This window comes from Pseudomyrmex gracilis, unplaced genomic scaffold (assembly GCF_002006095.1).
Source record: "Pseudomyrmex gracilis isolate BER0280 unplaced genomic scaffold, ASM200609v1 scaffold_2, whole genome shotgun sequence".
Taxonomy (NCBI): domain Eukaryota; kingdom Metazoa; phylum Arthropoda; class Insecta; order Hymenoptera; family Formicidae; genus Pseudomyrmex; species Pseudomyrmex gracilis.
The window spans coordinates 592,212-616,931 of record NW_018020586.1 but is presented as its reverse complement, the minus strand read 5'-3'; the positions used below and the strand labels follow the sequence as shown (position 1 = coordinate 616,931).

General features: G+C 45.0%; 1 protein-coding gene across 1 annotated transcript; it reads right to left on the bottom strand.

Annotated features, from left to right (window-relative positions):
• Positions 1-16,229: 16,229 nt before the first annotated feature.
• On the bottom strand, positions 16,230-24,692 carry LOC109853209 (forkhead box protein B1). Its single transcript, XM_020425094.1, has 3 exons — positions 24,021-24,692; positions 20,004-20,149; positions 16,230-19,649 (listed from the first exon to the last, which is right to left on the bottom strand). Exons 1-3 carry the CDS (start codon positions 24,240-24,242, stop codon positions 18,833-18,835), a joined length of 1,185 nt encoding a protein of 394 aa, XP_020280683.1. The 5' UTR covers positions 24,243-24,692; the 3' UTR covers positions 16,230-18,832.
• Between the last annotated feature and the right edge of the window lie 28 nt (positions 24,693-24,720).

The following is a 24,720-nucleotide window of genomic DNA, read 5'->3' as shown; positions in this document are numbered from 1 at the left end:
CACCACCACCACCACCACCCATCTCTCTCTCTTCGTTTCTCCCACCCTTACTTAAGTAGCCCGAGACTCAATACCCGTGCGTATAATGAGACCTGGTTCCGATCGCGCCGTGCGATTACGTGCTATATACGCGCATCTAATAGTATCCCGTTCGAGAACTTTATTTACGAGATATCTATTTACGACGGGTTCGAGAAAGAGAGAGACAGAGAAAGAGCCCGCGGAAACCCATTCGGCAGGTATATATGTACATTGATAAGCGCCGCGATCTGTGCTGTGTTCGGATTATGTAAATTGCGCACGCAGGTGCTCTCACAGTAAAAAAAAAAAAAAAAAAATTAAATAAATTACCATTTCTCGATTGACGTCGACACAAATGTCAATTATAGACGTCTATTTTTTTATATCCGTCATTATTATAACTACCTCGGAAATCACAAGAGCTAATCTTACGTTTACATTTGATTATGAAAATGTGTAGTTTTTATAACAAAATTGTGTGCGTGTGTGTGTCGTTAGATAAGAGCGCGCGCGTCAATCGATGTCTCGTGTATCATGTGCGAACAACAACCGTAGAAAAAAAAAAAAAAAAAACACGCACACGCGACTCGAGTCGCGGCAAGTTTTCGCGGGGAAAACTTCTGGGACTTTCTTTTTTTCACGACGCCGTCTCTCGGCCCACGCGATCACATCGCGCGGCGATCAGATAGAGAGAAGAGATAAGTCTCTTCATTATCTCGAGACATGACAAAATAATAACGGCGATTTGTTTCCCCATCAAGATCTCTTTACAGACGTTGGTTCGAGATTTTTTTTATATAATAGTCGCCGAGTTTTCTCCACGCCCGTTGGCGCTTTTCCGCGGACCGCGATGGGGAGAGAAAGAGAGAGAGAGAGAGAGAGAAAAGCGAGAAAGAACAGATAAATTATAAATTTTTCTCGGGCTCGCCGTATTTTACAGCTCGCCGGCTGTACTAACAAGTACTCGTTTATATAGGAACGTTATCAATGCGCACACGCAATACCTATTACGCCGTTATTTGTATTTGTAACGATCAGATAGCAGCCGGGACGCACGCGATCCGACGATCCTAAGGGCCCGTAATGGATCCCGCGCAATGGTAATTACCGCCGCGTTATTATCGTTACTATTAATATTATTTTCTCTCTCTCTCTTTCTTTCTCTCTCTCCTCTCGCCGCCTCATCGCTATCATTAGATCGTGATCCTTCGTCGAACTTGTATCTCGCGACGATTATACGAAATTCCCACTCCGATAATGTCGCTGACGGCTCTTCGTCGTACATCATAGAATAATCTCGCGTTTCTCAACGGCACACAGCGGGAAGGTGGTTTGATATCGGGAACGGAATCATCGCGGCTGCGCGAAAATAAATCGTCCGGCATAGAAATTTTATTTTCGAATCGCGCGATCACAACGTGTCTCGCTCACGTTGCCTCGAAAGTGAATTTTATTTATTACAGACGGAGAGCTCATGAAGCACGTGTTGTGCAAATTGTTGCGTTTGTCTCTTCTCGAATTTCTGTCTTTCTCGCGCTCTTGTTAACTTTGTCGGCGAGCGACGCGTAACGACGACATAACGCGCGCGAAGCCTCCGAATCAAAGGAGAGCTGCCAGCCCCGGTTTACCGTTTACGTTCTGACAAATGAAGGCGCAATCATGGCGACCACGCCTTGGGAAATAAAAAATTACTCGCGCGTTTTTGCCTTCGCGTCGACAAGAGAGAGAGAGAGAGAGAGAAGAGAGAAGAGAGCGCCTTAGGGGTATCTCTGTTCTCTCGTGTTTTTACATTTTTATACCTCGCGCAAGAAAACTTACATTTTCGTGCGTTCTCATCATTAATATTAATTTCTTTGATAAGAAGAGAAAACACAGTGATTTGCAACCAACACACACAAAAACGATCCTTTTCGATAAAGTACCCCCTAAAGACATTTTGTCCGACGTCTGACGTCAACTGTATTTTCGTACACTGACAAAAAAATATACCGCGGTGTCAACAAAGTGTGTAGTTAGTTCGCAGTCAATTGCTACTTGTGTTTTAATTCAATAATTAAAAATAACGATAATTTTTTTAACGAATATTTTTGATAACCTGACCGCGGCGAGTAGTTGGCTCAAAGATTCTCTTTGATTCGTCAATTTTTTTGTTCTCGGTGTAAGAACTGACGGACTGTGATTCGTCTTGGATTATTTGCTAATTACTAATTTTCTTACGCAATCGAGAGAAATATCACGTCTCGTGGTCGCAATTTGACAGAACGAATTTTTCAACGCAATGCCAACGTATTTTCCGGAGGAACTCCCAGTTGCCGGTAATCACGTTTTAAATTCTAACATACAAAACGTACGTCAGAGAGAAGAGAATCCTTGCTTCGTATTCTTTTTTTTTTTCCATCTCTTTCGAAATGTAACAATCAATATTCTCAAGATTCAGAACAAAGCGTCTGAGAATAATTAGAATTACCCATGTAACAAGCATACAACATCGGCCTCCACGCGGTAGTCGATTTAGCAATCACAGGTCGTCCGTAAAAGGCCTAACAATCTCATCGGCGCGGTGGCCTGACGATTCCGCGAGGGTGAGCAGCGAGAAAGAACGTTTCCGAGCGGACTTGCAATTAATTAATAACTCTCGGTGCTCTTTCTCTATCTCTCTCTCTCTCTTTCTCCGTCTAGCCGAGAGCGGCTCATTTTACGGTGATTCTTTCGGACGGCAGCGAATTTATGATATCGGTCTCGGCCGTGACACTTACGAAGAGTTTTAGGGCGATAAAAGAGCGGCTGGTGTGTGCGCGGGATGAAGAGAAAGAGAGAAATAACCCGAGGGGGGGAGGAGGGGGAGGGAAGGGAGAGAGAGGAATATCTGCGGCTCTCGTGATGTGCGGGGATCCCTTGAAAGAAAGGAGAATAGCGCGCGAGGGTTAGGGGGGAGAGGGGGAACGAAGAGGAGGAACGAAAGTGATGGACGGTGGCCGATCAGCGCCGTCAAAATAATGATCAGCGTAAATAATAAGCCTCGTTATAATGCCGGACTCTAGGTGTTTTCTCCTCTCCCTTTCCTTTTTATGCCCACAACTCGGAGCGGCCGTTCTCGCTCGCAACAATGTCCGATCCGACCGGGAGAGTAATCTTTGATCCTCGTAAGCTGTGTGTTGCGTCCCTCTTTCTCTTTTATGATCCTTTCTTTCTTCCTTCCTTCCTTCCTTCCTTCCTTGCCCGCGCGCTCTCGCCTGTCTGTCTTGCCTTTCTGCCTTTCCGCCTTTGTCGCTCCGAAAATCGAATTACATTATTGTATCCGCTACCAGCGGAACGTGATTGTATACATCAAATCAGACGAGCTCTCGTCATATTGACGCGTATCACGTCCGCGTGTGCGTGTGTGCGTGCGTATCATAACCCCGATTGCGGCAACGAAACTAACAACTAGCTCGTGATCGGGTCTTCTGATATGCGGCTCTAATATTTCACGCGTCGCACATCTTTTTGTGTGTGAAAATTAAAAACTGAAATTTTAGAAGTGTTGTAAAATATAGAGATATGAAAAAAAATTTGAAAAAACGCACTTACAACATTGAGAATCGCGCGCGTTACGATTGACATATCTAAATCATTATTTCCTTAATAATTTTACTCGCATCGTATCGAACAGCGTTTTTTCGATCGCTTTGCGAAAACACGAGTTGAAGTGTCTCCTTTTCTTTTTCGTGTGAAAAATTTAGAGATTTAACTTTAAATAGGAGTAACTCGCGAAAGAGTAAATGCCGCACGAATCGTTATTGTATCAACGGTAGCCGCCGTAATACCATGCAATTATGTCGTGTTTTTAATGGTAAAGCGGGGTCTCCCCGAGATGATGACCGAGAGAGTCGAGGAATTGACTCGTTTCTCCGAAAGAGCGCACGGAAAAAAAAAGACGTAATCATAGACGCGCGACGACGACGGAGGGAATCGGGTCGCGAGTGCGTGCGCAAGGAACAATGGCCGTCGGAGAGAAGGAGGATGCTCCGCAAAGCATATTAATTTATGCGCTTTACATGCGTGGCGAATGACGTATCCCGCGGTGAAACAAGCGGATCGTTCGCATCCTGCGTTCACAAATAATAATTGCGACGCGCGCGCGGGATGTCGTCGCTTCAGCCGCGTTGTGCGCAAATTCTATTCTTCCGTTTGAGAACCGCGACCCTGTAATATATAATAAAGAAACTTCATTGTAGGTGTGTATATTTTTACGCGTTTCTTACCGAATGTGTTACACACAAATCTTCCTAAACGTGATTTATACTCTCGGAGAGGCGCGTTTTGAAGCTTTTAATAACCCCCTTGCAAACCGAACGTACGCATGGTCGGACGTTTGTTGAAGAAATAATTACGTAACAAAACATTCACAATTGTTGACAATTCCCATAATGTTGCCGAGTATTTTTTAAGATATGATTTTTAATTATTAGTTCGCACTTTTACGCGTTGCACGAAATAGACATCAAAGGGGCGAGATATCGCGCGAAAATTCAATGTTTCCATTCTTGGTAATGTTACCGATCGAATATCAGTGTGTTGTTTACCTCGGTGCAATATTTACCTCACGCCGAAAACAATTTTCCCGCGAATGACGTTTTAAGAGACCGCGGGACAGTAACGCGCGCGCGCGCGCGTGCGGTAGGTCCACGGAATCCCCCTGAAAAAAGCGGAGTAGCGTGTCGACCGGACGTAATCGCGTGGGAAGTCACGACAAACTACCTTTCGTTCCAGTCTCGCAACGGTAACGCGGAGAATGAGAGAGAGAGAAAGAGATCTGTTCGTTCGAGAGACTCGTCCTCCCTTTATTTTTCAACGTGTGACGCGTATCCCCCGAGCTGATTTATCTCATATAACTATATATAGTAGGTATATACGGGAATATGAATTATCGGGAAGGACAGCGGTGGCAATTATCCCGGGAATCTCGTTCCCGGGGTTAGTTTTCGAGCTCGACTCGCGATCTCTCGCCCCCGCGCGAGCGAAGGGAGGATTACCCGTTGAAAAATTGCTCCCCCCCTCCGCGCGGACACCGACGAGGGGAACGAGACGGGCGCGTGCCACGCGCGGAATGGCAATGATTCAATGAATTCTGCAAACACAGCGCTTTCTCGGCCGACCGGGGGTGGGTCACGGGTCCTCGAACGTGACAAGCTTACGCTCTTAGCCGCGCCCCCGCCGTGAAGAATTAATAACAATGCCCGAAGAAATATAATAATAAAAGATCGGTGTTCCGATGCGAGAGAGAAAAGGAGAACGATTTCTCTCTCTCTCTCTCTCTCTCTCTCCGAGCGTCTTACGATGACTCGAGATTTCTCTTTCACTTCCTTCGTCATCGTTGCTGTTGTCGCGGTGTGCGTCCGCGCTTTTTTTTCGACGAAACCCTCGGAATAAAAAAGAAAAAAAAAAGAAAAAAAGAAAGTATAGTACAAGGCGATGTAGAAGCGCCGCGACGCGTATCGCGCTCCCTGTCGTTGTGTACGGAGAAGGGTGGAGGAGAGGGCATGAACGAGAGGATCGAGCCGTTGCTCGAACCGATCCCCGAGAAGACGAACGACGATGACGCGACGGTGGTGTGGTTGGCGGTGGCTCGCCACCCGACGGGAAATTGAAAGAATACGAAGCCCGAGTGGGAAGTTAATTGTTTCTCTTTTAACCAACCGACGCGGCCGGGCCGAGTACGCGTCGTCACGGACGTTGCCCGCGCAAAATGGCCGTCGTCATCTTTCGCGGCACGACGCGAAGCGGAGCCCCGATGCGGCCCGGTAATAATGGCCGGCTCTCTCTTTCTCTCTCTCTCTCTCTCTCTCTTTCTCTATCTCGGCTTTGTATGTATACGTATGTAATATGTACACTGCCGTGCACGGCAGGGAGAACACACGTTACATAACTCGTTTACGATTACGGTTGCTCGTATATGCTCGTAGATTCGTCCGAGTACGCGCTATGTGGCTCGCACGCGCGTGTGTGCGCTGGTAAATAAGTCGAAGCGCGCATTAGGGAACGAGCGCGACGCCGAACGAGCAAACGCTCTCGCGCCCGCGCGCGCGCTCTCTTCACGCTGTATTCCCCATAGCTCCATGAACGGAGAGAATAGGGGAATGGGTGCTAGCTATTTTATTTTATGACCAGGGCTAATGCGCTCTTTGTGTACGCTGTAGGTTTCCGTCGCGGTTTGCAAGCTCGTATGTACGTTTCACTAATGCCACCGCCACCACCGCCGCCGCCGCCGCCGCCGCACAATGTGTAATGTGGAAGTTTCTTGTCTTCGTGCTTCCAGAGTGGAGAATTATTTGCCAGATGCAATACGCGCGCTTAGATTCTCATGCGCGAGAGATTCTCGAAAAGAATTATACGGTCGACGAAGTGTAATAACAATAATAACAGTCGTGAGATTGTATTCCGAATAATCCCGCGAGATCTCTCACGAGACTCGAGTTTCTTGTCCCTGAGAGCAGATGTTAATATTGCGAAAATATCGCAAAAATTTCTGACAATTTATTTCGCTTTATCATTTTATAATCTAAAGATTTCATTTTTTTTCTTTTTTTTTTTTTTTTAACCAACATTTGTTTAGTGACAGAACGATGGAAATAATTTTGGGGTGTAAAACACCCCTGATAGAATTACGTTCGGAAAAATTTGGCCAGAAATATCGATTTCGTATCCTTGATTGAAGTTTCCAATCTGTCAACAAACACATGGATATTGTACGTGAGGGGGGGATGAGAGGATTATAAGAGACGTCTTTGAATTTTCTGTCGCGAAATTTCGTGATGTCTCGATCAAGCCTCAATTAACGATGTAATAACAAACGCGAGATAACGGAAATCTTTCGATCACTCTGATCGCTGACGTTAAACCGTCGCGGGCGATCGATGACGAATAGCGGGACTACGGGCGATTTATTTTAAATAAAACCGCTCGATTCATTGGCCGATTTGTCACGGGCGTTTCGGGGATGAAAGAGAGAGAGAGATAGATAGAAGCGCGCGACCCCCTTGTTTCCCTTACGGTGAAAAGGGGGAGAGATATACACTGTGTGCGGGGAGACCGACCGCGCCGCGCGAGGTGCAATCCGTACAATGTCACCCCGAAGCGCGCTCGTAATTCGAATATAATGGACTCCGTTTCTCCCCGCCGTTAATACACGCGCCCGTTCTGTGCGTGTATCGCGCGCTCTCCCCATATACTGTGCTCGCATTGTCGATTTCAGCCCTCGCCTGCTGATTCGACACGATGGTGAACGCGCAAGCAAAACATATCGCGCCCCGCTCGCGCCCTCGTGTTCACACTCGCGGGGGTATAAAGGATTCCTTACGTCTCTCGAATCGCGCGTATCGGGTAGACGTTTTTATCATGCGCTTCCGTTGAAATTTTCAAATTATACAAGACGCGACGAAAATAGAAAAGTGTTTCTCACCCGTTCTCTTGCTTTGACGCGCACACACAGTGTGCGAGGAATTCGCATAAAAAATCTTTGCATAAATATTCCAAAAATAGCACAAATTTTCTCTCGAGTGTTTTTGTTCGGGGAGAGAAAGAGAGAGAGAGAGAGAAGAGGAGATGAAAAAAGCCGAACCACAAACGTTCATCGAGTCGGTCTCATCGTTCTCGCTCGCGTACGAGCGGAACGAAAACAATAAAAAAAAGAAAGAAATAAGCGGTTAAAGTGGGCTACTACTACTCGCTTACCGAGATCGTCTCCGCCTACGTCGACCGCGTTGTTATACGGTAATTTCGTTCCACGACGGCCAGGAAGAGAATCCTTTCGCGGTGCGCGCGCGAACGCTCTCATTGGCGAGGGAAAGGCACAGGAAATCGTCCAGGAAACGGTGTGCGCGCCGCGCTGCGAAATATTAGTTTATAGCATTGGAGTTTATAGCCCCGGCCGTGCCCGGCGGGGCCTACTTGCGGAGGAACATCCGTCACGGATGTATAATTAAAGCACGATGGATGGGACGATTAACGAGCGCTGTTATCGGGATCGTTACGCTCGCTAGAGCTCCGCACTGCCTATATACATATATATATATATATATGTATAATATATAATATACGTAAGCAAATGCCGCGGAAACACCGCGAGAGGACGCGTCCCGTTCCGGGTTCTCGCGCGCTACCGCACACCTCGTAATTATTATCCGCTGTTCTCGCGGTTGCTTCTCGGTAAAGAGAACCGAGACTACAACAAACGTGCGTATGTGTATATATATGTATATATCACTGACTGAGAATCAATTTGTTTTCCAAACTTTAAGTTTTTTTTGTCACTGATCTCGGAACAAAAAGGGTCGCGAAGGGCGAATATTTAAAAGAGACTCGAACGAGGGTTTGAAACATCGCGGGATCTGTGGTGTAAAGATTATACACTGTATAATTGCATAAAAAATATTATTTATAAAGTATATTTTTTTTTCTGCGCCTTGTCTCGACTGCAATTATTTCACTTAAGTTTTTTTTATTACTTTATTTTGCGACAGAGAAAAAAATTATTTCTCACTTTTCTATTGGTGCGCACATTATTTTCAAACATTCATAGAATTGTTCATTTCTGCAACGCGCGGCGCTCATCTTTTACACATTAAATCCCTTTAACAAGCGTAGTTCTTTTTTACGCGCAAACGAACCCTTCGTGGGCACGACACAACAATGCGCCAATTACGATCGTCATAAAGCGAATTTGTCTCCGTTTAAACCGTGACCCCCTTTGTCGCGAGACAACAAGATGAACCGCCGGGGGTTGAAACGCTCGCGCGGCAATGCGTCGTCGTCGCGGCCGCGCGTCGGGTCGCCATCTTCTCGCTCGTCTCTCCTCTATCGCGAGATATTGTACGACGTAATGTATCGGCTCGTTAAGTTCCAGCAGTTCCAGCGGTTCCGAAGTATACGCGATAGATCACAACCGCCTCTCTCTCTCCCCCGACGCTCAACCCCCGCAGCCGTGATTTCCTACGCACACCAGTGCCAAAGCACTACGGTACGCTTTCCACCCTCATATCGTCGGGAGTGTTTCAAATGCGAATGTAATATTCGCGTACCATTAACCCCGAACATGTGTAGGGCGTAATCGTTTCAACCCCGAACGGCAGCCCTTATATGCGGATACACCGTCGCGAATTTCCAGACGGGGGGTGAAGAGGGAATAGAAGCCGAGAGTTGTACAAGGGGGCGATTCTCGTATATACCCCAACAAACAAACGATGCTCCTCTCTCGGGTTGTATTATAGTTTGATAACAATCGGGACGCGCGCGAGCAACATTGTCGACTTTACGACGCGGCGGAGACGACGCGCGTACATACGTTCGCGCTCTTTCTCTCTCTCTTTCTTTTTCTTTCTCTCTCTTTGGCGAACTTAACCCAACCGCGTGCGAGTAGCGCGAGCGCGCGCGCCGCCTTTCTTCCGACATCTGGCACGATTCGCATTCAGCCAACCAAACCACGAGCAGCTCTCGTGCTCCCGCCTCCGTGTACGCGCACCGATGTCCTATCTACCTATCCTGACCTTTCGCTGCCTCAATGCGCTCTATACGAGCGGGCAGCGACGAGCGATACACGCACGCTCTACGACGAGACTCGAGAACGCAGCTCGATCTCGCAGAACGTGGAAGAAACCGGTAGCGGAGTCTCGCGCGCGCGCGCGCGCGCGAGAGAGGCAATATTACGTCGGGTCTCGGATCAAAAAGATGAAAAAGGGGGAAAAAAAATTATAAAAACTCCTGTTTGACATTGGGAAAACGAAGGTGGAAAATATGAAAAATAAAGGGAGAGATGATCGAGAAAATAGTCCAGAAATAACAGATTCGTTTGATGTCAAGTCAATATTGAATCAAGGTAAAACTGTGAGGTAACGTTTATATATTTTTTTCAATATTAAAAAAAATGAACATACAGGCCAGACAATTGGTTTACGATAGACAAACGATACGTATAGTTCCTTAAATTTTTACTTCGACTTTCAGAAATAAAAAATTTTGTTTTTATGTAAAATACTATAAATAATATATACACATGTAAACAAAATTATATTGCAGTCCTCGTACGTGTGTAATAGGACACCTTGTCCCAGACATTTATTCAAGAAATGAAGACATGTAAATATTATACATAACAATTTTCAAGGTTTTAAATATTTTTTAAAGAAATATTTTTACGTCAATATTTTATATTTTTTTATGTGTGTATATTTTATTTCACGTGTTATACGTATTTTATAACGACTAAAATTTTAGTTTCTAATTTTTTGCACAAATTTTTCGTTGAAAATTATTTCTTTGATAAACAAATCCGACAAGTCGGGACAGTCGCCTTAAATCGGAAAACATTTCGACCGCACAATAACCGCGTATAAAACATATCAGCCGAGATCTCATTCTGTGGGACTTAGCGGTAGTTAACTCTCAGGTACTATTCGTCACATAGTCGGGCCGAGTCAACACTCGGCGTGTTTGAGCGATATAAAATATGCTACCCTCTTGTGTAGACACTCTCGACGGGGGCCGAAGCGAGAGAGACGGAGAAAGCGACGATCCCACAATATTAATAAAGCCTCTCTTTCGAGCCGCTCGTCTCTCCGGTCTCTCTTTCTCTCGTCCGCGTATCTCTCGCTTCTTTTTTCGGATGAGCTTCGGTATAAAAGGGGCTACGCCGAAACGAGAACGGGCAAGCGAGACTTCCAGACAGCGTGGCTCTGGTCACAGGTGTGCCTTCGGGCCTCGACTTGCACACGCATATACACACAACTGGCGCATTTCTTGTGATGTATTTGTGTGTGTGTGTGTGTGCCTAAAAAGTCATTATTTCTTCAACGTTACCGTTCAACCGGTGTCTTTTTACGTCGTAGTTTTCACGGAACGCAACAAGCTCGCGGTATCGATTTTTACTTCGACTTTTACCACACGAGAGAGATCCCTCTCTTTCTCTCTCGCACACCACCGTTTCGAATTCGTCGCGAAATTTGGCCGCGAGCGCCGAAGCGGTTTAAGCCCTTTAGCTCGGATCGAGTCGGAACGCGGCGGAGCGGACAACAAAAGCGGCGTTAAAGCATTCGGTCCGTCGGCAATTTTTTCTGGTTCGATTTTGCGGCGGAGGGCACCTCTCTCGGTGAGGAATTCCATCCATCAGTCGGGGCCTAGATTACGCCGCGTTAGTTACAGAGAAAGAGAGAGAGACGGAGGGAAGAGAGAAAGAAAGCGGCGATGCGTGCGTATGTGTGACGCGCACGAATCGAATCCGTACGCGATCCGCGTGCGTGTGTACGCGTGAGAGATGGAACGTTTCTGAGGGTGTCGAGGGGGCGAAGGAGGCCCCCTCGGATAGAGGTAGAGAGAAACTGGCCCCGAAGTACCTTAAGGCTAGACGCGACGGACGAGGGAACGAAATGGGCGCGAGGAACAAAGAGGAGATGCGAGAAAGAGAGAGGGAGAGGGAAAGAGCGAGAGCGAGAAAGAGAGCGGCGAAGTCGAGAGGGAAGAAACGCTCTTGGGATATTCAGGTGTTGATGACCAGACACCGCGCGCCAGCGCGCGAAGAGCAGCGCAACGAAGATGAGGAGTGAGAAGACTTGCACCACGGCAGGAGCAACGCGCCGCGGCTCGGCCGGTGGCTGAAGGCGGGATGCCTTTCATCTTTTCATCTTTGTCTTCTCTACCTCCGAGGCTCTCTCGCACATCCTCCCCGGCCGGGAGAGAAGCGGCGGCGGGCCCCGGAGGTGGGCTGCGAAGGCTTCTTCTCTCCCCAGCTCTCTTCTGCGAGTCTTCGAACGCGCCGCAGAATCCCATACCGAAAACCCCGCAGCGGGAGCTCTCTTCTCTTCGTTCGTTTCCTCTAACACACGGTTTCCCTGAGAGATATCGACTCCGACCGATTTCTATCCCGCGAGGATAATCGTCGACGGGGATCTCTGTAATTCCGGGAGTCGATTGTGTCGCGTTTCAACAACTCTGTTTCTCATCGCGTTGAGCGAAATATTAAATGAGAAAAAAAAAACCGAGACTGGAGATAAAAATTCTCGAAAGTTCATTTAAATTTACATTGCAAAAACCTATTCGCTTAATGACCTTGTTATTTGTCTTATAATTGAGAGAAGAATGTTGAAAAAAAAACAAGAATCCTGAAAAATACGACTATAATTTATTACAACGTTTGAGAAAAAAACAAAAGAATCATTCGAGTGGAAAGTTGAAGCGGAGCGTTTAAACGTGCGTGGTCGGCGAGATGAGTTTTCTCGCGCCTTCGAGGTGGCGAAGTTCAGAGAGGAATCCCGCGCTCTTAGAGAGTTACAAAGGATCGAAAGACCGGCCGTGGCGTGCCGCGACGAAATTAGGCGAATTCTCCTTCTCCGTCGGACCATTTGAGGTTTCCGTCGCTTCCGTTGCGCCTTTTGTTTACTCGCGAACGCGAAAGCGCAACGAACTCTATACAATGCCAATTCAAAATATATATTGTATGTATATTGTACATACATCTCGAACATGGAACTTAGACACGCATATTAAAGCTGACGAGGATCGGCTGCTCCGGACGATCGGGCAAATTTTGCATTTGGTACATTTGCTATATTTAATATATTTTGCTTTGATAAGTACGTTGAAAACATATAGACTGTTAATTTTTTTAATCTTAATCCTGAACCGTTTTTTATTGGTCACTCAAAAGTGAATCTTCTGACGCGTTACGACTTCAAGACATCAGAAATATTTTGCAAAAATTCTGTTATCCTTTTTCGAGTGTCTGTTGATACGTCCTGTAATTTATTTAACAAAAGAAGCAATTTTACGTAATTTGACAAATTTTGAAGAAATATTCAAAGGATGAACGTCAAAGATCCGTAAATTCAGGATTAATCGAGAAAAAGTTGATTGTTAAAAAAAAAACAAAAGATAATTTCTTGTAGAAAATATATTGTTTATTCAAGTACTTAGTTTTTGCAAATATTCGCTTTGTGTTTTTGTGTGATTTAAAATTTTATATATACGCACGTTTGAAAAGCAGATAGTCTTTACACCATTCGCCTCATAGTCGATATGTTTGCCTAGTAACGAGCGGGTTTCGTCGATTTGCACAATGTATCGCACGGAGAGTGCGTTATCACCGAGTCACGTAGCACGGCCGCGTCGCTTTCAATAAAAGACGAACAGCTTGTAAGAGAGCGGGGAGAGAAGTAAAGGAGCGAAAAAGAGCGCGCGCGAAGGCAACGAGAGGACTGAGGGGTTAGAGGCGGGGAGGTAATTCCGTTTGTCCCTTTCTATCCCCGCTCCGGCCGGGGCACGTACACACCACCACGGGCTTCGATCTTCTCTCGGCTCTTTCGTCGTTTTTCTTTGCAGCAGCATGAATTTGCTCGAAGCCTTGTTAAGTCCTTGCTTTCGGCCCGCGTCATAATGGCACAAATAATGACCCGAGAGAGAGAGAGAGAGAGAAAACGCGCGCACACACACACACACACACACACACACGCATTCGTAATCCCACTGCTAATTTTAATCGGATAAACGACTCTCGACGTTGATTCTTCGATCTTCCTGCACGCGCGCTCCAATTTTTATAATATTCTATTACACACAATGTACACAAAAGTCTGCTTAGATGAGATTGGTTGCAAATTAGTCAGAGAACTTAAATTAAAAAATCGATGAGAAAACAGCAGCTAATTTATATATGTTTTGTATCATACACACAATATAGAATATATATATATATATATATATATATATATATATACAAAAAAATTAGCTATTTTCTGATCCAGTTAATTTCAAAACTAATTCGTAACCACCAGCTTTATTCAAACAAACTTTTCAATCGTTATTCACGTAACAAATTTTTCAAAAAGTAAATAAACCAATTTCCGACCTGGGTTTTCTGAAAACCAATTTTATATTACATTGTTTTCAATTTACTTCACAAGTAGCAAAACGGACGTCGCGTTTTGACGTCGTCACTTTGCTACCCACTTGAGCGTAGGTAGGCAGAGGCAGGTAGGTATATATTCATCCACACAACATGCAAAGGAAGAGAAATAAAGTACATCCAGCAGCTATTGCGTTCGTCGCGTCTCGCTCGTGATGTTCTTGTCTAAATATTTCATAGCGTATACACGTTGGTCGGTGCACGTTAAATCGAGCTGCTGTACAAGTTGACGTAAACCGGATTACCGCGCTGGTAAGTCCGGGTGACCTCTAGGCGAGCGACTATACCACCTTATACTCTATACCGACTTGTTTGCCGAGCACTGCCTTAACGAGCTTTATTAACGATAATCGATTCGTGTAGTTGCGGAGCGTTAATGATTGATCGCGCGAGGTCGATGCGCTGTCGTTTGAATTTTATCGCTCCCTCGATAAATCGCTCTCAATAGAAAGTGGTAATAGTGCGCTATCGTGTCTCCATTATTATTTAGCTGCTTTGCGTACATGCATGATCTCGTACGCGTATTCGTTTATATTTCCGATAGTTGGTTATTTCATTGGGAATATTTGTGTGTGTCTCTGTGTATGCGCGCGCGCGCGCGCGCGTTCCTTCTGTTTCATTATCGAACCGAAACACATTCCTGTAACCGAGTTGAAAATATTACGAACGTATATTTTACCGCGGATATATTATTTGCCGCGAATATTTTCCACTTGACAACGCACAGAGAGAAATCTAAAAATTATACGTACATATATATATACGTAGTTATTTACTCGTTGTCGAGTCTTTTTTTTTCGTAAACAAATATAACAATTTGTAATTTTACCAATAAACCGACTCTCTGTCAGACACGAACTGTGAGGAATTACATACTTTCTTGTTGTTAGGGAGATTTTTTTTTTTTTTTTGGTTTTTCGTGAAAAGAGATTCTCCTAAGCATTTCGCTTAAGTGATTTCATCGGAGAAAGAGGAGGAAGGAAGGGCGCACAAATATATATAAAATATTCCAAATCTCCTCCTTATGTTTAATGACCCGTATTTACGATACGAAGGGGATAATCGAAAGAATTGTTACACTGTGTTTCGCAGTGTATAACGCTACTCACTCTCTCTCTCTCTCTTTTTGTGTGTATATATCGCGCGGGACGCAACAAGACCCACCAACGAGCGTGACTCGCCGAGGTAGTCCTTATTAAATCTTCCCCCGTCCCCATTAGAGGCAGAAATTACGGATAATCCTTTTTATTACGCACGCCATGCGGACTCCCATGGAAAGAGAGCGCAGAAAAAGGCGGCAACCGGTATACCTCCGTTTGAAAAAAACGTCGAGATGGGTCGCGGCCACGGTTCAACGCGGCACGGTGGTCCGCGCTTCCCATTCCCGACAACAAAGCGCTTTTAAACAATCTCCATTGTGCCCGTAATCCCGAGCCATGCGTGAAATCAACACGTTTTTCCACTTAATTGACAAACACACGCCTCTGTACCCCCGTACCCACGTATACGTGTGTGTTCTCCCGCGGACGACGAGCGGAGACCGCCAAACATGACTTATAACTTATAATACACCGAGTATAATGATTAATATAGCCATGTTACTTCCAAGTGAGTTACCTCGTGCCAAAACAATCATCTCTCCCAGGAGAATCATGAACAGGCAGGAACAAAAAAAAAAAAAAAGGAAGAAGACACCCGGGATTTTAATCTGCTCGCCATATGTTGCGGCGCGGAAAATCTTATAAGACTACGATGTAAGAGGAAGAAAGAGAGAAGAGAGAGGAGATTCTCTTAAGTGTATATACTACCTATCGGAAATTTTGTGCAACATCTCGCGTAAAATATTGCAGTAGTTTTTTTTTATCCAATTTGCAAAGTGCGTTATATGCGGCACACGAGGAGATTGCGAAGTTCGCATGCGCTTGAGAGAAAAAAAATTTACATAAAACAAATTACAATAAATTTTTTACATTACAAAATTGAAACACTGACATTTCTATTCGTTTATATTTATATTCGAAATGTCAGAAACACGTAATCGGCGCAAGATGTTTACCGGTTTGCGAAGACGTCGTCGAAATTGCAAGAAATTTTTTTAGTCACGTAGAAACTATCGGCGTACTATTCTCGTTGAATGACGTCAAGAGATGGGAGAATGATCAGAGGGATTGTGTGTTCTCTCGGTAAAGAGAGTGAGAAAAAAATAACAACACTCGTCTGTATGTCGTTGTTCTACCGTTGTATATATATATACAATAATTTATTTCGCTACGAATCGCTTCTACATTTACAAATCGGTCTCGCGCGAGCGAGATTATGAGTACAGAATATTATTAGATGATGGGGAATGCACTAAAATGCACATACGAATGTGTTTAAAACGAGAGCAGCCTCTTCTTCATGAAAGAGTGCAAAGGCTTCGAATAATTTATTCGACGGATTATTACGTAATGGGGGGGAGGGGGGGGAATCGCGGGATATCTCTCTTCTGTCTAGTATTTCGATCTCGCAACAGAAATGTATGTGAGTCGATGCGCTGCGCGAGATTTCACATCACATCTCACGTCGGGAATATCGTTAATTGGACGTGTTCTATACAAAAGGAGGAGTCGAGCGAATTTTATTGTATTCGTTTTTTGTTTCGTGTTGTATTCGCCTCGGAATCGAAATATTGGATTTTCAAAATTTTTATTTCGAAACACGTGTTTGTATATCAAATAATACACAGTGTTGTAAAAACTAAATTTACATCAACAAGGTACATCTTAAATCTACTTCTTAAAAGACCAGCGCAATCTCGAATTGCTCTTAAGAACTCAAATCGTTAATAAGTTAGTCACACACTAACCCTAAATAATAAACGTATTTACATTTTTACAAAAAAAAGAACAAGTAAACAAATATCATAAACGTAACGCATATTTACTGTTTGTTCGCTGTGTAAGTGTGTGTGTGTGTGTGTTTTTAGTAGTTTATAGAGACGAATGAAACAGCTCGTTAAACCTTTGAATAGCACACGATCTTTCTCTTCAGTGTAAATATTCCGAAAACATGTTTTGTGTATCTTTCCATTTAGCGGCGGTTAAAATTGACATCTGCGCGTTCCTTTTGTATAGAACATTCCAATTAGTTAAAATAATAAAAAAAAAAAAAAAAAAAAAAAAAAAAAAAAAAAAACTAACGTCGAAGCGCGTATTGTCGATGTAACGTCGATGTTATCGCGCCTCTGGTCATTCGGAACAGAAAGAGAAGAGAGATCCTCTATAATTAATTATACAGACGGAAATAGCCGCGACAAAACATCGCGCAAAACGTTTAGAATCGTTATCTTCGCGTTTTACACCGATGTCGCGACCCGGCCGTCCGTTCGGTGTCGCAGTCGACAATATAACCGATTGATCGTCTTTGCGTGTCCGTAGATAAAACCGCAGATTAGCCCGTAGCGACTCTAGTTAAACTATTACTCGCGGTCGAAGTTATATCTCTCGCGACCCGAGCGCGCAACTCTCGGCGCGAACAATAGCCAGGTATCGGCAAAGCGGACCCGACAAGAAGACGGTATTTTTTACGAAAACGAGGAACTAACGTCACCTATGCGATATCTCTCTACGCCCGGCTGCGTGACACGCTTTGCACGAATTTTTGCAAAATCTTCGCGTCATTTGTCTACGTGGTTTTTTTTTTTTTTTTGTTTTTAAATTAAAGAACCTAATCGCGCGCGATAGAAGAGGTACAACATCGAAACGTTCGAATCAACTTCGAGATATTTGAGAAAACTTAATCGAATGTTTGTTACGTACCTTTTTCAGAGAAAATTCGATTTTCGAACGACAGAAAAATGTCCGCGGACAAACGAATGACGTGGAAATTCATACAAAAATTTTGCAAACGTTTAACGTTGCACGCAGCTTATCTACGTCCGCGTCGTGTCGATTCGCGACAAATTGAACAAAAGATTCGCAGCAATTACATGCAACTGGATCGCGTCGAGTCGAAAGGAATCCGCGATTGTTTCCTCTCACAATTTCGTCAAAAAAAAAAACCAACATCAATTCTGAAGAAAACGGCAGAGGTTTTTTTTTTTAGAAATCCGTCTCTTCTACGTCAACTAAAATTTACCAAAGAAAATTCTCGGGGATTCTCTTCGACGTGTTCTCGTGTGTATTATATCCCTTCGCTCGTCTAATCTCATCTCCCTGAATTTCTTCGAGAGAAAATGAGTAAATCGCTCGAATATTATATCATTCAAGAGCGAACGCGCGAGCACATTCGCTGTAAGTAGCAACTGTCGAGGGTCTCGGCAGTTGAATCAGTGGAGCACCGGCCTAGCAAGCGGAAATTCCGAATTCGATTCTTGTTCCGAGTCCTTTTACACAACGGTTCTTTCTCTAACGAGTTAACACCAGAACTATAACCCGAGAAACTTAAGGTTACAAGAATAGACATTTGTTTTTTTGCAATAATACAAATTATTCACGAGTGACATGTTTCACTTTCCGCGAGTTCTCCGCACCAATCACGAGTGGCGGGGCATTTTCACTATCGCTCTTCGAGATTTCACTCGAAGAAATTTCGAGAGAACGGATAATTAAATTCTCACACTCTCGCGAAACGGAGATTTGCGAGCGTTTCGCGCGAGGCTGGTGGAAATTGTCTCGTTTCGCGTGGAGAGGAGCGAGAAGTAGTTTGCTCGTTTTCTTCCTGAAGGAATGTTAGACAAGCGAAGGGCGGAATGTGTATATATGCGCAATAATACGTCCGAGGGACGCGGCAAAGACGCCAAAAGGATGTCTTGAGGGAGAAAGATATATCCTTCAAACGTCTTTATGACTGTCGCATTGTTTCGTTCGATAACGACGGGGACAGAACGACGTCTGTGTTTCAGGTTGCGGTGCCGTATGAAGGCCTCTGAACGCCCGTGGTCGCGATCGACATCGTGTATCCGGCGTAAAGTGGTCTCGGCACTAGGAGCGACGACTTTTTCGCGACCGACTCGTCCGACAGTCTCAAAGCCTCTTCGTCGCCAGGACCGTCACCGCCGCTCTCGTTGTTGTCGTCCGGCGCGATGATGTTCTCGATGGTGAACGGTTTCTTCACCCTCTTCTCGGTGTTCGCGGTCAGAACGACCGTCGCACCCGAGTCCTCGCGACAGGAAGGCAACTGGGTGCGCTCGACCTCCACCGCGAGGCTGGAGATCGGCGACAGGTGACGGTAGGACGACTTGGACGCGAGCGAATTCGGCGAGGTGGGCGACATCGGCGGCGGCGGCGGCGAGGAGGCGACGGTCACGGAAGCGGGGCTGCGATAGAGGTTTATCCGGGACAACGAGGAGGAGGACGAGGACGAAGAGAGCGGCTCCTCTTCGGCGAGCTTGTCGCGCGTGTAGCCGGCCGTGATCTCGTAAGTGTTCTCACCCGTGAAAATTGTCTCGCTCTCTCGACCGGTCGCGATCACCGGCCCGCCGTTCTCCAGAGCGCGATCGTTCGACAAGCGACGCTCGTCCCGGATCTCCCGTGTCGTGTGGATGGTTTGTCTGCCACTCGCGGTTTGTTGAAGATACGGCAGCTGCGCGTACGACGGCGAGACCGTTGGGAAGCCGGGGAAGCTCCAGGAAGCGGCTGAGTGCAGCAACGCGGCGGCCTCGTACGTTCTTAGGATGTCGTTGCCGCCGTCAGCCACGGCGGCGCCGCCCGCTAGTCTCTGCCGAACTTCGGGTGACAACAGATAGTAGCCGGCGGTGACCGCTTCCGGGGCGGTGGGAGCGCCCGGCAGTCCGGTCGCGGCGCCGTCGAATCGACCGAAGCTGGCCGCGGCGAAGTCACCGGGGTTCGACGCGGTCACCATCATCCGTCTCTCCTGTATCTCCCATCGCAGGAGATCGTCCCGCAGACGGTGGAGGTTCGCCAGGCTGAGGCCGTTGCCGGGGCAGGTCGCGTCGACGATCCCGCCGGTCGCAGCGACCGATTCCGGTTGTGGCTGCGGCTGCGGTGGCGGCGGCGGCGGCGGCGGCGGCGGCAACGGCGGCGGCATCGCCGACGCAAGTGCCTGCAACTCGGACTTGAGCAGTTCCTTGTCCGGCTTGTGCAGCTTGAACCGCTTCCGTCGGCGAAGAAGCGAGCCGTTCTCGAACATGGACAGGGCAGCGGGATGCAACGCCCAGTAGGCCCCCTTTCCCGGCCGATGCGGACCGCGCGGTACCTGAAACCCGGTCATCCGATTTATCACGTTGTGATAGCGCCGACTCATTGTGTGTGTGTGTGTGTGTGTGTGTATGCACGACATTTGCTCAATGTGAGAAAACGAAGCGATTAATTAAAATGTTAGGTGATTCTAATTTGATCTAATTAAAATTATATTTGTAGCGTGTGTAACATGTGATTCGAACTTTATTTATTATCATTAATTTTTTTTAAATTATCCCTTCAGTTTTTTACATAATATTCTCCCAACAAATAAATCTGCATCAACTCCTCTTTCCCTCTTTTGCGGTTGTGATTTCCTTCGAAGAAAGTCTCACCTTTTCCGTCCAGCTGTTTTGCTAAGTGTCTTTGATTCGAAACCGAGTTCAATTTTTATTTACACGTATCGTTTAGAATCAACGGTACACGCGCCAATATTCGTCGCGATTAGAAAACTCGAAATCAGCTTGAAGAACTAGGTCCGCGTCGTTTCCGTTCATGGTTTGATGAGTACATCACGCGCGGTGGAATCGCGGTTTAATTGATATCACGATGAGATGGGGATCGAGATTCCCGGCCGTCGTCATCATCGTTGTTGTCGTCGCTTAAAACGCTGGGAAAACATTTGTCCAGAAGCAATTACGCGATTCCCGTAAAGCACACGGTCGCTCGTGTTACACACTCGGGTGTGAGTTAGACCCGTGTTTTTCCTCCTCGCTCTCTCGATACGTACGTACATACATCGCGCTAAAAGACGCTTCTATGTAGGTGCTATCTCACCACGTCGTCGTCACGACCGATGGCCGGTGTATATATAGTTTATAAGACGCGGTTGCGCGATTGATGAGCTGTAGAGAGACCGGGGGCTTCATTACTCGCCGAAGCAGGTTTTACATTTAATAACGCGAAACGATTATCTCGCCGATCGAGACCGAGTTAATTCGATCGGGAAAAGGCGCGCAACTCGGACAGTTCTCGCGCGCGGCGGGAAAATATATTTATTATTGACGTTGTTATTAGTATCACACACACGCGAGACGAGAAGCGAACGAGAGGAAGATCGTCGTGTCTCTCTCGGTCGATTATAACAGTTTGGACATTTCAAAAGTTGTCGTTCGCAAGAGAGAGAGAGAGAGAATGTCGCGAAGAGTTGGAGTAAATTGGAATTTAAATGTGTGCGAATATAAAAAGTTCTTGCAAATGAATCGACAAGTTTTGCATTCTTGAAAACCACAAGGATTACAAATCGATGTGTTTACATCGACGCGTGTATCGAAGAAAACATTTGCGAATTATTTTGCATTAATTTTCACATAAAAATTAATGAAACGGACGAACACACGCGAGATAAATATATTTACAACCCGTACAAAATATGATTGTTGTTTATTGAGTTATGTTGAAAATTGTTTCAATTGGTTTTGCGATTTTATGTAACACGATATAGAAGCAGACTTGATGCAACAATAACAAACCTCTCGCTCTTTCAAAATCTCGTCGAGACCAATTCTATTTAATTAAGTAAGAGAATTGAAAAAGAAATCTGCAATATATATATATATATATATGTACGTTGCCTGTTAAAGCAACAGTTTGAGAAAAAAATGAAAGCGTGAAATTACGCTCAATAATTCGCCGGAAAAACTAATAATTGATACAAAAGTAATTGAATATTTTGTCTCGGCAAAACACACTCGAACTGAGAAACAAATTTATCAAATATCTTATCTCAGAGGCGTGTGTTCGTCTCTCGCTTGACGTAGCAACTCACAAATGTACGTGCTCTCACACACAACCTTCATAAATGTCCGCGTATTTATGTTCGTGTATATAATATTTTGAAACCAACATTCTTCGTTACCAGTTATAGTTGTCCGTCGAACGCGAGTCACAATACAGTCATATTCTATCTTGTCTCCACTCGAACAATACGATTGTCTCATTTATTTTCACGTAAAAACAACAAACGCGCTGGGAAGTTCTTCGGCAGAAATCTCAAGATATTTTTAAATTTGTTGTCAAAAACGCAAAATATCATCTCGAATTTTAATTAACGTGTTTTGAGAATTCGAACCAAATATTTTCTCAAAAAGATACAGAGAGACGTACGATCGGTTTCTTAATAAATATTTTAATTTGACAATTAGCGGTTATTTAAAAGACGTATGAAAAAAAAAACGCGGTAGCGCGTTTAAAACATTAAATTAGCATAAAGAAATCCGAAAGAAAAAACATACCGGGAACATTCTCTCGCAAACACGACCGCACCTTCGAGTTTGTGAATCCGTAAATATGCGCAGATATACGTAAAACCTTGTTGATGACTACTGTAATTTGTTCGTCTGTGTGTGTATGTGATTGCGCAAACAATTTTATCGATAGAAGACGCGCGTCCGTGTGTTCTTCCGGAATGAAATCTTCTCGAAAATTTCTCGCAGAGACATTATTACTTTCCATCGTTTCCGCTTATATAGTTTCACGCTTTCTAGCGACGATAATTATCATTCGTTACACGTAAACAGATGCATCAGGATGAAAATCAGGTCCAATGTAAGAGAAAAATAGTCTATTTAGTTTAATGCAAACATTATCTTCCTTACTTTTTATGTCAAAATTTGTGATTTCGATTGAGATCATCGTCTCTACGCATTCGCGCGAATATATTATTTTAATGAGAGACTGTAATCACCAGAAATGTACGTGAACTATTGACAGTCGTTCCAGATTGCACGTCGCTAATATTCAGATATTTCTTTTCTCCATAATTTTGATGAAAATTGCGAGAGCAATTGCGGCGAGAAAGTTTGGAAGAAAAAATTGCAACAAATTTTTATCAGATTTAAACATTTAGAACCGCGTGCGTTTTCGATTAAAAAAATTAAGTAACTTCGATAATTTTTTGTTTTCAAAGCAATCACAGAAAATCGTTTTCTCTTTAAAAGGCCAGGAATACTGTGTCACGTTAAGAGGGACACACGGTGGTGTTAAAGGACTGATTTTACCCCGTGACTTTTTTTTTCGATAACCGGGCGACGAAAGAACCGGCGCGTTATTTCGTAATTTTCAAGGAACCGCGTGCGAGAAACGTACGCGCCATGACTGTGATCGCGGCGGTCGCACGCGTTGGCAGGTGCGAAACAGATGGCCCGATAATACAACAACCAAACACCTTGCGTCGTGACGACATTCGCGTTGAAAAGACACGATCTCGGGGTCCGGAATGAAAAGACATCCCATTCCGCCCATCGTTGTCACGCGCTTCACATCTTTCGACGTCTCGACGAGATCTGAGACATTTTTCGCCGCCAACTTTCTGACACCGATCTGTCTTGTTAAAAAAAAAAAAAAAAAAACGAACTGTGATCATGTCTGTAATACAATTATTGTTCACCTCAATCGCGAAATGGCGATCAATGACTTTGCTCGACACAAACTCCGTCTAAAAACTCTCTCTCCGCGTGTACACAGTTTTAAAACAAGTTTTCTCTTACAAAAATTAATATATTAACTTCGCTACATATTTTTACCAAGATTTGATAGAAAACTGGTACTTTGTAACGATCTGAGGTAACTGTCCCAGTGACCGGGTGTGTGCCAGTGAATGTTTGTTAGAGAAATAATTATTAGACATGTAAATATTAAACATGACAATTCTCACAACAGTTTAATTACTTTTAATTTACATTTTTAAACGTCAGTTTCTACTTTTACATTTGAATGAATACTTCGTTACAATTACTTCTTTAATAAAATGTCCGGCCATTGGGACTATTGCCTTATATTGTTGATCACAGTTGGACATAAGATCTCCGCTTTGACGCGGTGTACGTATAAATCTCAAAACAGAGACATATCGCAAAAAAGATATATACACGCGGATTTGAACTCACTTTGATGAAGCAGTCGTTGAACGACAAGTTGTGCCTCAAGGAGTTCTGCCATCGTCGCGTGTCCTTTCTGTAATACGGAAAGCGATCGGCGATGAACTTGTAAATCTCGGCAAGAGGGAGCATCTTGTCCCTCGACGACCATATCGCCATCGCCGTGAGCGAAATGTAAGAGTACGGCGGCTTCTGGTCACCGTAGGTATCGCGCGAGGGCCGCGGCATCATCAAGCGACGTGGATCAAACGTGGAATAGAGCAGTCCCTCTCTTTAATCTTTTTGCCAGCTCGTCGTTCGTTTCAGGAAACAATGCGCTCGAACGCTCTACATACACTTCTTTTTTCTTTTTTTTTTACATTTATCGGTGCTCGCGGGCATCCAACATCCTCCTCTCTGTTCGCCGGGTTCCGCGGGAACGCGACGGCGGAATCTCCATCGGACCCAACCACGGGGACAGTAACAGGGTTACCTCCCGCGGCCGGCCGAGGCGGGTAAACGCTTTCGCTGTGCACGTGTCTCACAATATGTCACAATTCGCAACGTATACATACAACGACTATGTATACATGTGTCGTAACGCACTCCGTCGAGCTCGACGCGATCGAGCCCCCTTTAGTTCGAGCAACGTTCGTCTCCGCGAACAACGCAAACGGTACCCGGATCGCACACCCGAGTACCCGCGATCACGTCTCCGCGGATACTGCGG